Source organism: Cricetulus griseus, chromosome 3, assembly GCF_003668045.3.
Source record: "Cricetulus griseus strain 17A/GY chromosome 3, alternate assembly CriGri-PICRH-1.0, whole genome shotgun sequence".
NCBI classification, from domain to species: domain Eukaryota; kingdom Metazoa; phylum Chordata; class Mammalia; order Rodentia; family Cricetidae; genus Cricetulus; species Cricetulus griseus.
Window position 1 is genome coordinate 275,732,291 of NC_048596.1, and position 12,750 is coordinate 275,745,040.

At 40.4% G+C, this 12,750-nt stretch overlaps 1 protein-coding gene across 5 annotated transcripts in view; it reads left to right on the forward strand.

The window, feature by feature from the left end:
• Smad5 (SMAD family member 5) overlaps positions 1-12,750 on the forward strand; it is a 37,380-nt gene that overhangs the window by 7,779 nt on the left and 16,851 nt on the right. For all 5 annotated transcript variants that reach the window (XM_027409735.2, XM_027409737.2, XM_027409736.2 and 2 more), the window contains one exon: positions 9,765-10,379. In XM_027409735.2, coding sequence (XP_027265536.1) covers positions 9,977-10,379 — 403 coding nt within the window. In that variant the 5' untranslated portion in view covers positions 9,765-9,976. The remainder of the gene's footprint in view (positions 1-9,764; positions 10,380-12,750) is intronic.

The following is a 12,750-nucleotide window of genomic DNA, read 5'->3' on the forward strand; positions in this document are numbered from 1 at the left end:
AAGTAGTCCTGGCTGGCCTGGAACTCACTGTGTAGATCTACTCAACTTTGAACTTGTGGGCAGTCCTGCTGAGGATATAAGCCTTCCTCCATATTCTGCCAGCTGTTGCTTGTTAAAAGTCCTTTTTGTGTGCGTCCCACCGCTGGGTTGTAAGTTACAAGAAGACAAGGGTTTTACCACCCCCCACCTCCGTTTCTCTGTATGTCCCTGACTCTGTAGACCAGACTAGCCACAAACTCGAGATCCACCTGCCTCTTCCTCCTCAGTACTGGGATTAAAGGTTGTGCCTCCAAACCCCTTTCACTGTTATGTTCCCAGCTCATAATAATGCCCTAATTGAATTAATGTTTTATTATTAGTTTGAATAAACTATGTATGTAGTAAATGGTAACTATGAAATTAGTGGGTTAAAGAATTTATTTTTAACTATTAATTTCGTTTTTAATTATCTTCCTTGGGATGACAGCCAAAGCTTAAGTCTGAGATAAGAGATGGAATTTAGTAGTTAAAAACTGCATTTGTAAAATCAGAGAACAAAGATAGTCTATAAGGAAATGTGGTTTTCAAGAATTGGGGTGAGGGACATTGTCTCTGGAGCTTTACTGTCTTGAGGTGTAGCACCTCATTTGTAATGAGGATGCGCTGGAAGTGCTGGGAGCCTGCTCAGAGGCTCTTTCTTGGCCCCTCTTTGTTTCTTGACACCTCACATGTATCTAGAAAGAATTATATAGTTTACAGATGAACTAGTGTCTGCTATGCTAAATTATTCTGAAAGGAGATTTTGGACCACCTGCATGATTCACTTTCACACTACCTTTGCAAGTGACGTAGAAAAGGGGGCCCTCATTTTCTCCTACAGCCTTGTGTAAGGAACAAACTGCATTACCTGGCTCAATCCGGTGATTCCTTGAATGTCGAGTGGCGGCTCCTACATAAGACACCAATAAAGGTCTAAGGTGATCCCTGATGTCTTCAGAATCAGGTGGCTCCTACATAAGACATCAATAAAGGTTTAAGGTGATCCCTGATGTCTTCAGAATCAGGTCCATGCACACAATTTTATTTTCCTATTGGTTTAGGATGCAGTATTCACAGACATATTTTCCATTCTCTTCTGATTGATGTTTCTTAGTCTAGAAATTTACGTATCCCTAAATAAATTAGAGGGAATAATTTTGGAATAGGAATGTCTTCTGATAATGTAAGTGTTCTTAGTGAGGATTTTGAGATGACTATGTCTGTACTTAGGTTTTAAAAAGTTACATTTTTCCCCTTCCTCTCAGAAATACATGTTAACTAAATTATTTATTTACTTTTTGTGCAAATGCCCAGCTATATCTTGTACAAATGTCCAGCTATATCTCCACCCCAGAAATACGTTATCTTTTCCTTTCTGAAAAAAAAGTACATGTGCGCGCACACACGTGTTTGAGTTGTGTACACATGTGTCTGCAGGTATGTGTGTACATGTATGTGTAAGTGCACATTTATTATTGGATGTGTAGTCCTAAATGAAAACAAATACTATTTTTCCTCTGGAATTTACATTCTCTTGGGGCAGATAAATGTAAGAGAGATGGTATACCTTAAGTCTAATAGGGGAGTTTCTCCTGGAGAAGAGGTGTTTGATTTCAAAGAGATGTATGTGAGAACTTTTGTGATGTGTCTGTAATGTAATGAATTTGCAGTACATGAACACATGGTTTCTCTCTGCCACTTTCTCTTGTGCTGGAGATCAAACCCACCCCAGCCTTGTGATGGCTCTTCGTTTTAGAAGGTTTTCACGTGTAGCTGAGGGCCAGTGCATTTCTCCAATTTCTGAGTGATGTTCTTAATTTAGTTCAGTCACTAGTAGGAGCACTACAGAGGAATTCCAGGGAGTTTAACACATCCAGAAGTTTCTGTATCCTACCATCCTGGTTTTTGTTTTCCAGCTCTGACAGAAGAGCTGGGCGGTGATGGCACATGCCTTTAATTTAATCCCAGCACTTGGGAGACAGAGGCAGGCAGATCTCTGTGAGTTCCAGGACAGCCAGGGATACACAGAGAAACTCTACCTTGAAAGAGAGAGGGGGGGAGGGGGAGGGAGGAAGAAGACATCAGTCAAGCTGTATTATTAACATATCAAGATATCATATATATATACATATATATATTATATATCTTCATAAGTCAGAGATAAAATACACAGTGCCTGCTGCAGGCCATGGTTTTATAGTTGGAGTAGCACGTGTTTCTGACTATTCTGTTGGCTGTTTCTCTGTGCTTGCTTGGATTATGCTGAAGTACTCCAGAGACTGCTTGTGGTGGTTTGAATAAGAATGGCCCACATAGGCTCATATATTTTGAATGCTTAGTCACTAGGGAATGCCACTGTTTAAAAGGATTAGGATTAGAAAGTTTTGGAGGAAGTGTGTCACTGAGGGTAGGCTTTGAGGTTTCAAAAGCCCCATACCAAGCCTAGAGACTCTCTCTTTCTATAGATAGGAGGATCTGACTCTTAGTTACCGCTCCAGTACCATGTCTACCTGCATGCCACCATGCTGCCTACCATGATGACAATGGACTAAATCTCTGAAGCTGTAAGTAAGCCCCAATTAAATGCTTTCTTTCACATTAATTGCCTTGGTCATAGTATGTCTTCACATCAGTAGAATAGGCACTAAGACAGAAGTTGGTACCAGGAGCGGCTGTTGCTGTGACAGCCTGGCCATGCTGCTTGCTGTCAGAATGTGGACTTCAGGGCTTTGAATGAGGAATGCAGTTGGACACTTTAAGTGGGGCTTAATGGACCATCCTAGGAGGAGCAGGGAAGACAGTGGTGCTGAGAGGGATGTAGATCATAACAGCCCAGCTTAAGGGGTTTCAAAGAGGAGGATGAGTAGTTAAGTCGCCTGGAGACCATTCTTGTGATATTTCGGGGAAAAAAATTGTAGCTGCTTTTTGCCTCTGTCCTTATAAAATGCTTGAGGTAAATTGAAGACTTTTGGATCTATGGCTTTAGCAGAAGAGATTTCAAGGCACCCTAGCTATTGACGGTGTCCTTTGGTTATTAGTAATCACTCTTATGCAGATCTATAATGACAAGGAGAAGGCTGGACGAAGAGAAGTACAAAACATACAGTTTGAGAAGGAAAGGAACAACAGAAAGTGTAATGGGGGTAAAAAGTTTAAAGAAAAGCCTGATGCTAAGTGCAATAACCTCAGGGCAATAACCCACTCAGCTAAGCTTCCATCGTGTGAAAAAGAATTAAAGAAAAGCTTCAACGTGAGGAAACAACCTAAAACAGAATGTAATTGAAGGAGGGGACCATGTTTCAGCCCTAGCAAGTAGCAGAATTTGGCAGTTTCAGCCACAATATGGAATCTCCCTCCACAGCTAAGGAAAGCTGTTGAGGCCAGGTGTGTGTCAGGCATGTCCCTTCAGAGAGGCCATTGTTTGAAGTTGTGAGGGTAAAGCTTGGTTTGTTTTGGAGACCCCAAGATGCTGGAGATGCCAGAGCCATGGTACACCTACAAAGGAGAGCTTGTAATGGTGTAGACCCAGTCCAGGAGAGGGAAATACGTTTGCAGTCAACAAAGCTGAAAGGAGTTGTAGCTGTAAGAGTGTTTGACATCAAACATGGAGATGCAGAGTTTGGAGTGTGCCTTGTTTGGTCCAGTGTTTCCTCCCGTTTGGAATGGTAACATATATGTTGTGCCATTGTATGTTGGAAGTATGTGATTTGCTTTTGATTTTAATTTTACAGAGGGTTACAGTTAAGAGATTGCCACAAGTCTCAGAAGAGACTTTGGACTTTGGATTTTTAAACAGTGTTGAGACTGATAGACTGGAGACTGGTGAAGCTGGACTGAATGCAGTTTTGCATTTTAACAACAGCTATAAGCCTATAGGGGCGAGGGAGTACAATGGTGGTTTGAATAACAATGGCCATTAGAGGCTCCTATATTTGAAAGCTTAGACACCAGTCAGTCGCACTATTTAAAAGGGTTCGGAGGTGTGGCCTTATTGGAGGAAGTGAGTCACTGGATGGGTGAGGTTAAGTGGGTCTGATGGCAAACAATGTAATCACGTGTAGACAAAATGGTTGTCTAAGTTTTTGGCAAGACAAACACAGGGTGGTTCAGGGAGATAGATGGGAGCCCATCTTCCTCTGGGAAGCGTCCCAGAGACCCAGAAGCCCCTGTCCTTTCTGTCTTTCTGGGCCTATCCTGTGTGTGTCCATTTCTGTGTGATAAATTTGCATACGTATTCTGAGTTTTGTGAGTCACTCTCAGATTAGTCAAGTATAAGCAGCATAATGAAAATCACTCCCTCTGAGATTTTAGTTGACCTCAGAGGAAAGGGAAATCTATGGTTCTGAGCCCTAAACCTGGCTGTCGTCTGGGACAGTGTCACTGTAGTGACTTCTGCAGCTCTGCTTGCTTGGATTGTGAGGAAGCCCTGTCCCATGCTTGGTGACCCCAGTGTGTGGGTTGTAGGATGCACAGAGGAACTTGATGACTTTTCTCTGCACACAGGAAGAGCTTTCATTTCCTGCCGGCTGAGTACATATGAGGGAAGAGTGGGTTAAAGTGATAAGATAGTGAGATCTATTGTGATAAATGTTGTAAAACCCAGTTTGAAGTTAAACATATCGAAATATAATTCTTGGTCTCTTAAACTATATAATCCTACTTTAAAGCAATAAACAATATTTTAGAGAAGTCAAAGAAATATAAAAATATTTTTTAACATAAAACATTAAAGAAAATTCTCTGAAGTAGAAGAGCCTGGCATTTGAGTGTGCCATGCCATGAACAATTTTAAAGATATAAACAGCTTACTGAAATGTAATTTATGTGCTGAACATTTCACCCATTTGTAAAGTGCAATTAATGAGATGTTGATTAGGATTTACTACAAGGAATTTTAGGATATCCAGTAATAATCTTAGAACATTTTAATCTCTTTCACACAAAAAGTGTGCATTAGCAGTCAATCCCAGCTGCCTCTTTCTCCAGACCCTGCTGACTCCTGGTGCACACGGTGTCTCTGGGTTTCCCATTTGTTTCATAGAGGCAGTCTTCTTTCATTTAGCACTATGTTTCAAAGTTATTCCTGGCATCAAACTTTTTTTAAATGCTTCATTTGACTTTCTTCATACCTGTATTCCACTTCAAAAGACAAACCTAAGAATCAACCTCTTGGACTGATGTGTGTGACTATGTAGAAGTGAAGTCTGCCGTGTGCCCCATTAGCATACTGCCGTGAATGTCAGCAAAGCAAACTCTCCCTTACCTGGCCTCTGGCAAAGGTAGAGCAATGATTGTACACTAGGGTGATGCCATTAGGTGAGAACTTCGCTTCATGTGGTCAGCTGCCACAGAAATTCCCACTCAAAACTCACAGCTCCAAGTCCATCAGCAGTGGTGGCCCTTAGGTCAGCGTCACCCCTTCCACAACAGCAGGTAATTATAGTCAGTCAGGCTTGTTGGCAGCAAAGACCAAGCCTGAGTCTTTGTGTCCATCAAGTTACAGGCAGTTGTGAAGCTCTAGATGTGCTGAGAACCAAATTGGGGTCCTCTGCAAGAGCAGCAAGTGCTTCTGAGCCCCAGCAGTTGCATTCTTAGGAAAGATCCTGAGATTCTTGAAATAGCTGTGCTCTTTTTAAAAAGTGCAAAAACTTAACCTTGTGAGTAGCCACACTCCTGCCGGTTGCCAACAGTGCCGTACTCTCTGTGCCTTCTAATGGATTGTAACCTTGGCGACTGTGGAGAGAAGCTCTGCTGTGGTGTATGACCACTCTGTGACAGTGGTAACTGGTCAGGAAAGTGCTTATTTAAAGTAAAAGCACTGCTTGGATTCTTTTTCTTTTTTGTTTTAAGAATTAGGAAATACTCCTTCAGTAGAGCATTTTAAAATTTATTTCCTTTTATTTTGTCTGCATATGTCTACCTGAGAGTGTTGGGTGCCATGGAACGGGAATTACAGACAGTTGTGAGTCTCCATGTGGATGCTGGAAATTGATCCCCAGATCCTCTGAAGAGCAGTTAGTGCTCTTAACCACTGAGCTGTCTTTCCAGTCCCCACTTCTTGGGTTTTTTTTTTCTTTTTTTTCCCTGTTTTGGTTTTTGGGGTTGTTTTTGTTTGTTTGTTTGTTGTTGTTGTTTTGGTTTTTGGGTTTTTTTGAGACAGGGTATCTCTATGACAGAGCCCTGGCTGTCTTGGAACCCGCTTTGTGGACCAGGCTGGCCTCACACCACAGAGATCCTCCTGCTGCTGCCTCCAGACTACTGGGATTAAAGGGGTTCACTACCACACCTGGCCACTTCCTGGATTTTATTGTGAAAAGAAAATGCTCAATTTGGGGGAAGACATTAATTATAAACATGCATTAATTATTATGATAAACAGTGAATGGATCAATGTGAATGAATAGATTTAATTTTCCTCACAGAATACTTAGCAAAGCATCCCTCAACATAGCATTTATAGCATTAGCATTAAGTCTTTTTCAAAAATGTGTACAACATCAACAGTCAGTTGGTGTTTATGCTGCTTGCTGTGCTAAGAATGATCACATCTTTTATTTCTGAACTGGGAGACACTTAGGTCCCTTGTCAGCATGCAGAGAATGAACTTGGACTAACCTAATTGATAGTAGGACACTGAGTATTTCATGTGATGAAGCATACAGAATTTACAGGTATTGTAGCCTTATACCATCACCCAGGTTAGGTACAATTTCAAGTCCCACAAAGGACTCTTGGGATTCCACTCAGGGCCAGTGGAGGTCTCTAAAGCACTCTTAGTTTTGGCTAGTTTTGAGTGTTATATAATTGTAATGATCTATGTATTCTTTCTTCATTTTTATATCTGAAGTTCAGTCATATTTTGTGTCTGGAGTGATGTATTATGTCACTTGAATTTGTTTCTGGATTTGGGGCTTTTACATACTTGGACATATGCCTGTCTGGTTCACAGCATTCATATATATTGGACATATACCAGGAAATAGAATTGTTGGTTTACAGGGATCATTGTTTAGCGTTAGTGGATGCTGCCGGACATTTTTCAGAGTGACTGAACTGCAATATAAGTGAGTCCCATTTGGTCTGTATCATCGTGAATGTTTAATTACTCCCTTCTTCCTCTTTGGCATATTAAGAGCCCTTTGGGCATAGAGCTTGTGGTGGTATAGCTGGGTCAAATGGTAGTTTGATATTTAACTTTGATCTTTAGGAACCTCTAGTGATTTCCATGTGGCTGTACCAGTTCACATTCCCATCTGCAGTGAGCAAGGGTTCTTCCTTCCCAGTGTTCATTGACAACAGCCTTTCTGTCTTAGTAGGGTAGAATCACCAGGTAACTTAAGTTTGTATTTCCACGATGGGTGAGGATGTGGAACACTTAATCAAACATTTGTTGGCATGTGTATTTCTGCTTTTGAAAACTGTCTATCATTTCACCAGCCCACTTTTTGATGGGGTGATCTTTCTGAAGTTATTATTTGCAGCTCATTATTCTTGGTATCAATCCCCAGTCTGCCGTGCACTTGCAGGTCTATCTCTTGTTTTGTAGTCTCTCCTCACTGTGCTGATTGTTACCTTTGCTGTGCAGAGCCTTTTAATTTCACAGCATCCCATTGGTGAGTCCTTGGGAATGTTTCCTGTGCTGTTGGAGTCATTTTAATCAAGTCCTGCCTGTATCTATATCTTGATGAGTTTTGTCTCGATGGTTTCCTCTAGCAGTTTTAGAGTTTCGGGTCTTGCATTAAGATCTTTAATCCATTTTGAATTGATTCTTCTGCATGTTGATATGTAAATTTTCTGTGCTATTTGATGAAAAACCTTTCTGTCTTTGAGTATATCATTGGTTGTACCTGTGTGAGTTTATTTCTGAATTCTGTATTCTACTCCATTGACCTACATGTCTGTTTCCTGCTGGTATCATACACATTTAGTTCCTCTGACTCTATGGTATAATTTGAGATTGAGTGGCTTTTTCTGCTTAGGGTCCTTTGATTATTTCAAATCTTTGGCATTTTGGTGTGAATTTCAGGATCATTTTTTTTTATTATTTTTGTAAAGAGTGTCATTAGAATTTTTATGGAGACTTGTGTAGTATCTGTAGATTTGGGAAGGGCGGCAATAGGGCCCTTTTTGCAGTATCTTGAGGCTGTAACTATCTATTCAGTTTCTTCAGTGTCTTTATAGTTGTATTTTTAGAGATCTTTCACCTTCTTAGTAGGTTTATTTCTCATTTTCTTAAAACTATTGTGAATGTTTCTTTCTCAGCAAGTTTGCTGTTGATACAAAGAAAGCTACTGTTTGTATTGATTTTGCATCCTGCTGCTTTACTGATGGTTTAGAGATACAGAAATTTTTCTGGTGGAAGATTTAAAATTTCTTAAGTATAGGATTGTGTTGTCTGGAAATTGGGACAATTTGACCTGTTTTTATTTGTATCCTTTTCATTCTTTCTCTTGTCTTACTTGGCTAAGACATTGAATGTTGTATATCACAGAAGTGTGGCGAGCATGCCCTCTTGTCTTGCTCTCAGCTCAGAGGAAATGCTCTGAAAATTTCCCACTTTAGTAGAGCGTTGACTCCAGGTCTGATGTGTTTAGTCTTTGTTATGTTCAAGTGTGTTCAGGCCTTTACTCTGCAGGGATGTTGTACGTTGTCATCTCTTGAGGTGATTGTGTGGTTTTTGTCCTTAAGTCTTGTATGCTGTGTTACATTTAACACTTAAATGTATGTTATTGAATCATGCATCCTGTAATGATACTACATGCATTCTTAATATGTATTCTTGAATTAGGTTTTCAAGAATTTTGAGAATTTTTGTCTAGTGTTGAAGGATATTGGTTTATATAGGTTTTTGTTTTGTTTGTTAGGCTCTTACCTGGTTTTAGTTTCAGGTAAGACCTCATATAATGAGTTTGTAGTGTTCCTTCCCATTCTTGGTTAAAGCAAATGGACAAGCTTTTTTCTTTTTTCTTTTCTTTTCTTTTCTTTCTTTCTTTCTTTTTTTTTTTTTTTGAAGTTGGCTTTCTTTTTCTAAGCATTGTCCTGCTATTTATTTCACAGTCTTACTGTTTGTAGTTGGCACTATAGTGATCTACAGGTAATTTTACCCACTCTTAGCACTAAAGCACCATGGCACAGACAGAGCTTCCTCTTGCTATTTCCAAGGACTTCTTGATAGAGCATCTTCCTTAACTAACATGTTTAAATATAGAAGCCAGTAGTCAAATAGTCTTTATAAAGTACAAACCGACATTTTGAGGAGTTGAGTAACATTTTGTATCTCTTCAGCACTCCTCATTCTAAAAATAGTTGACACTTTCCTGGTAGTGATATGTGTTAGGCTGTGTTTGATACTCTCCTACATCTTGTGACCTCTTTGTTTTGTTTTTGTTTTTCAACACAGGGTGTCTCTGTGTAGCTTTGGCTGTCCTGAAACTCACTCTGTACATCAGGCTGGCCTCGAACTCAGAGAGATCTGTTTGCCTCTGCCTCCTGAGTGCTGCTTATGACAACTCTTATCTGGCTTCTTTCCGTCTTAGATGACTCTTTAAACCTTTGCTTTGCTGCTGAACTATTTGTGTTCTGAACAAGGGAGTGAGTGGCTACAGGAATTTTAGAGCTATTTTTATTTTCTGGCTTTATGCATTTTGTTTTACTTTGAATACTTTTCTACTTTTATGATAACACTTTTCAGTTACGTTGATTAGTGTTCTTAGATTGAATTAGGCTCCTTTCCCCGTCTCTTTCAGGACTTGTCCGAATGAAAGAAGCATATGGCACCTGTGAAGTTAAATGTCTCTCCTCCTCTCCACTTGGGCCTTCCGCTGGAGACCTGCCTGTGACTGCACCTGTGACCCACGCTTTTCCCGTCTACTGACTTTGGTTACAGGAAAGCCTCTGAAGATTGCTGTCAAAATCTCCTGACTTTGGTTACAGGAAAGCCTCTGAAGATTGCTGTCAAATGACGTCAATGGCCAGCTTGTTTTCTTTCACTAGTCCAGCCGTGAAGCGATTGCTGGGCTGGAAACAAGGTGATGAGGAAGAAAAATGGGCAGAAAAGGCAGTCGATGCCTTAGTGAAAAAGCTGAAGAAGAAGAAGGGTGCCATGGAGGAGTTGGAGAAAGCCTTGAGTAGCCCAGGACAGCCCAGCAAGTGTGTCACTATCCCCAGGTCCTTGGATGGACGCCTACAAGTTTCTCACAGGAAAGGCTTACCCCATGTTATATATTGTCGTGTTTGGCGTTGGCCAGATTTACAGAGTCATCATGAGCTAAAGCCATTGGATATTTGCGAATTTCCTTTTGGATCTAAGCAAAAGGAAGTTTGTATCAATCCGTACCACTATAAGAGAGTGGAGAGTCCAGGTAAGTTTTGCCCAACTGAGAAGAATTAAGAACAAACAAAAAAACCAACATGTCTCTCCGATTTGCACATAATTAGGCTTATTATGTCAGCCTTTGTTAAAGATTTCATCTTAGGAATACTGGGTTTTAAAGTTAACATTTTTTGAACATTAAAACTCTTGATTGGCTGTTGGAACTCACTGTCTCTAATAACACCCATTACTTTTCTGTGGCCGACATCTCTGTCATGCTAAATACATGTTCCATGTTCACACTAGACCCTACTCCCTCCTGTTTGTTTGGGAGCTTTGTTGTCAACATATCAACTATTTTTCTGGCTTTACATCTTCCCTGTCTACAAGAGTCTGTCTTTTTCATTAAAATACGTTTACTTTTTGCATGGTGTGTGTATGACAGCATATGTGGCAATCAGATGACAGTTTTGGGGAGTCAGAAAGTCTTTCCTTGATCTTACTCATTATTCATTTTTCAATGCCCAGGATAATACTCTTTACTAGTTGTTAGTAGATATAGTGGTCAGTATTTTTTAGTTTTTTTTTTTTTTTTTTTTTTGTGAATTGAGTTATGTAAGATGATGTCTTAGTCCCTTTATTGCTGCTATAGCAGAATACCACAGCCTGGGTAAGTTCATTCTACTGAGAAGAATTAAAAAAAAAAAAAAACCCACATGTATTTCTCTAATTTGCACATTACTAGGTTTATTGGCTAAAAAGTTACATTAGCCTTTGTTCAAGATTAACAGTAGAAGTCCTGGAGCATAGAAAGTCCAGGATTAAGTGACTGTCTGGAGTGGGTCTTATAACTAACTCTACCACAGAAGAGTATATGAGTGTGAGTGACGGAGAGGATAGAAGGAGGCAATAACATATATAAAGAAGCCTAGTTCTATTTTTCCTGTGGTGCCTGGGATCAAAACCAGAGTCGTGTGCATTTTAGGGGAGTGCCCTACCATGGCGCTACACTCCAGCCCAAGCAACCTGTTGATGTAAGAACAATTCCACCTCTACAGGGCTACAGTCTCGTCACCTTTTGTAGGCCCCATCTCCAAGTACTGTCATGTTGGGAATTAAGTTTCTGGCCCATGAACTTCATAAAATTTCTCAAAGCAGTTAGGTTTTTTAGTTATCTGTTGCTACACAATAAATAGCCACATGTGTGGTAGTTTAAGCATAGCACACATTTACTACCTTATAGTTTCTGGGGGTCTCTTGTGAGTTTCTCATCAAGGCGTCTATCACAGCTGGGTGCACTTCAGATAGGTAAGGGGCAGTTACTCTGAAGCTCACTGTGATACTGACAAGACTTAGTTCCTGGACAGGCGGTTGGCCTCTGGCTGACTGTCAGCTGGAGACTCCTCCACTTGCTTACTGTGTGGCCTTCTGCATCAGTAGTTCACCTGTATATTTGTTCTCGTCTTTTTTTTTTTTTAAAGATCTTTATTTATTTGTTTATTTATTATGTATACAACATTTTGCTTCCACGTATATCTGCACACCAGAAGAGGGCACCAGATCTTATAACGGATGGTTATGAGACACCATGTGGTTGCTGGGAATTGAACTCAGGACTTCTGGAAGAACAGTCAGTGCTCTTAACCTCTGAGCCATCTCTCCAGCCCCTGTATATTTGTTCTTATGCTGTCATTCCCTTTCACAATGTTACATTTTCTCTCTCTACCAGACTATTCCTGAGAGCATGCGTGCATGTTATGTTTCTTCTTCAGAGCCAGTAAGGGCGTTTTCCTGCAAGAGGACATTGAATTCTTAGGGAGCATGACCACACTGCTGGTTAGGAACAAGTCCTCAGCTGTATGCTGAAGGGTCAGGGTTGTCTGAGCACATGAGTACCGAGAGTGTCTTCCCTGCTGGAGGGGTTGTGAGCCTGATGTGCTTGAGTGTGGAAACTGGTTACATTGTTGGTTAGTTGCTGGTTCATATTTGACAGGGGTCTGTTTCTTTGGAAGCCCAAGGAGAACCATGGTAATTTTACTTATAACATCTGAAAAAAGATGAAATAGGATACTGGAAATATTAGTGGTATGTACTTAAAATTAAGGAAATAGTTAACTTTACTAAAAACCCTGCTCAGGAGGAAAATGCACAATATACTTGGCTCCACAATGGGTTTTATATGTATTTTTTAGGAATATATAGCATGTGGGTATGAGTGTGTATAATACATGTATATGTAATAAACATTAGATACCAACTGAACCCAAATTTTAAAACCACGTGTTTATGTGTGTGGGTGCTTTGCTTGTATCGTGTGTGTGCCTGGTGCCTGAGGAAGCCAGAAGAGGGCATCAGATCCTCTAAAAGTGGAGAACCAAACCTAGGTTCTCTTATAGACAACCAGTACTCTTAACTGCTGA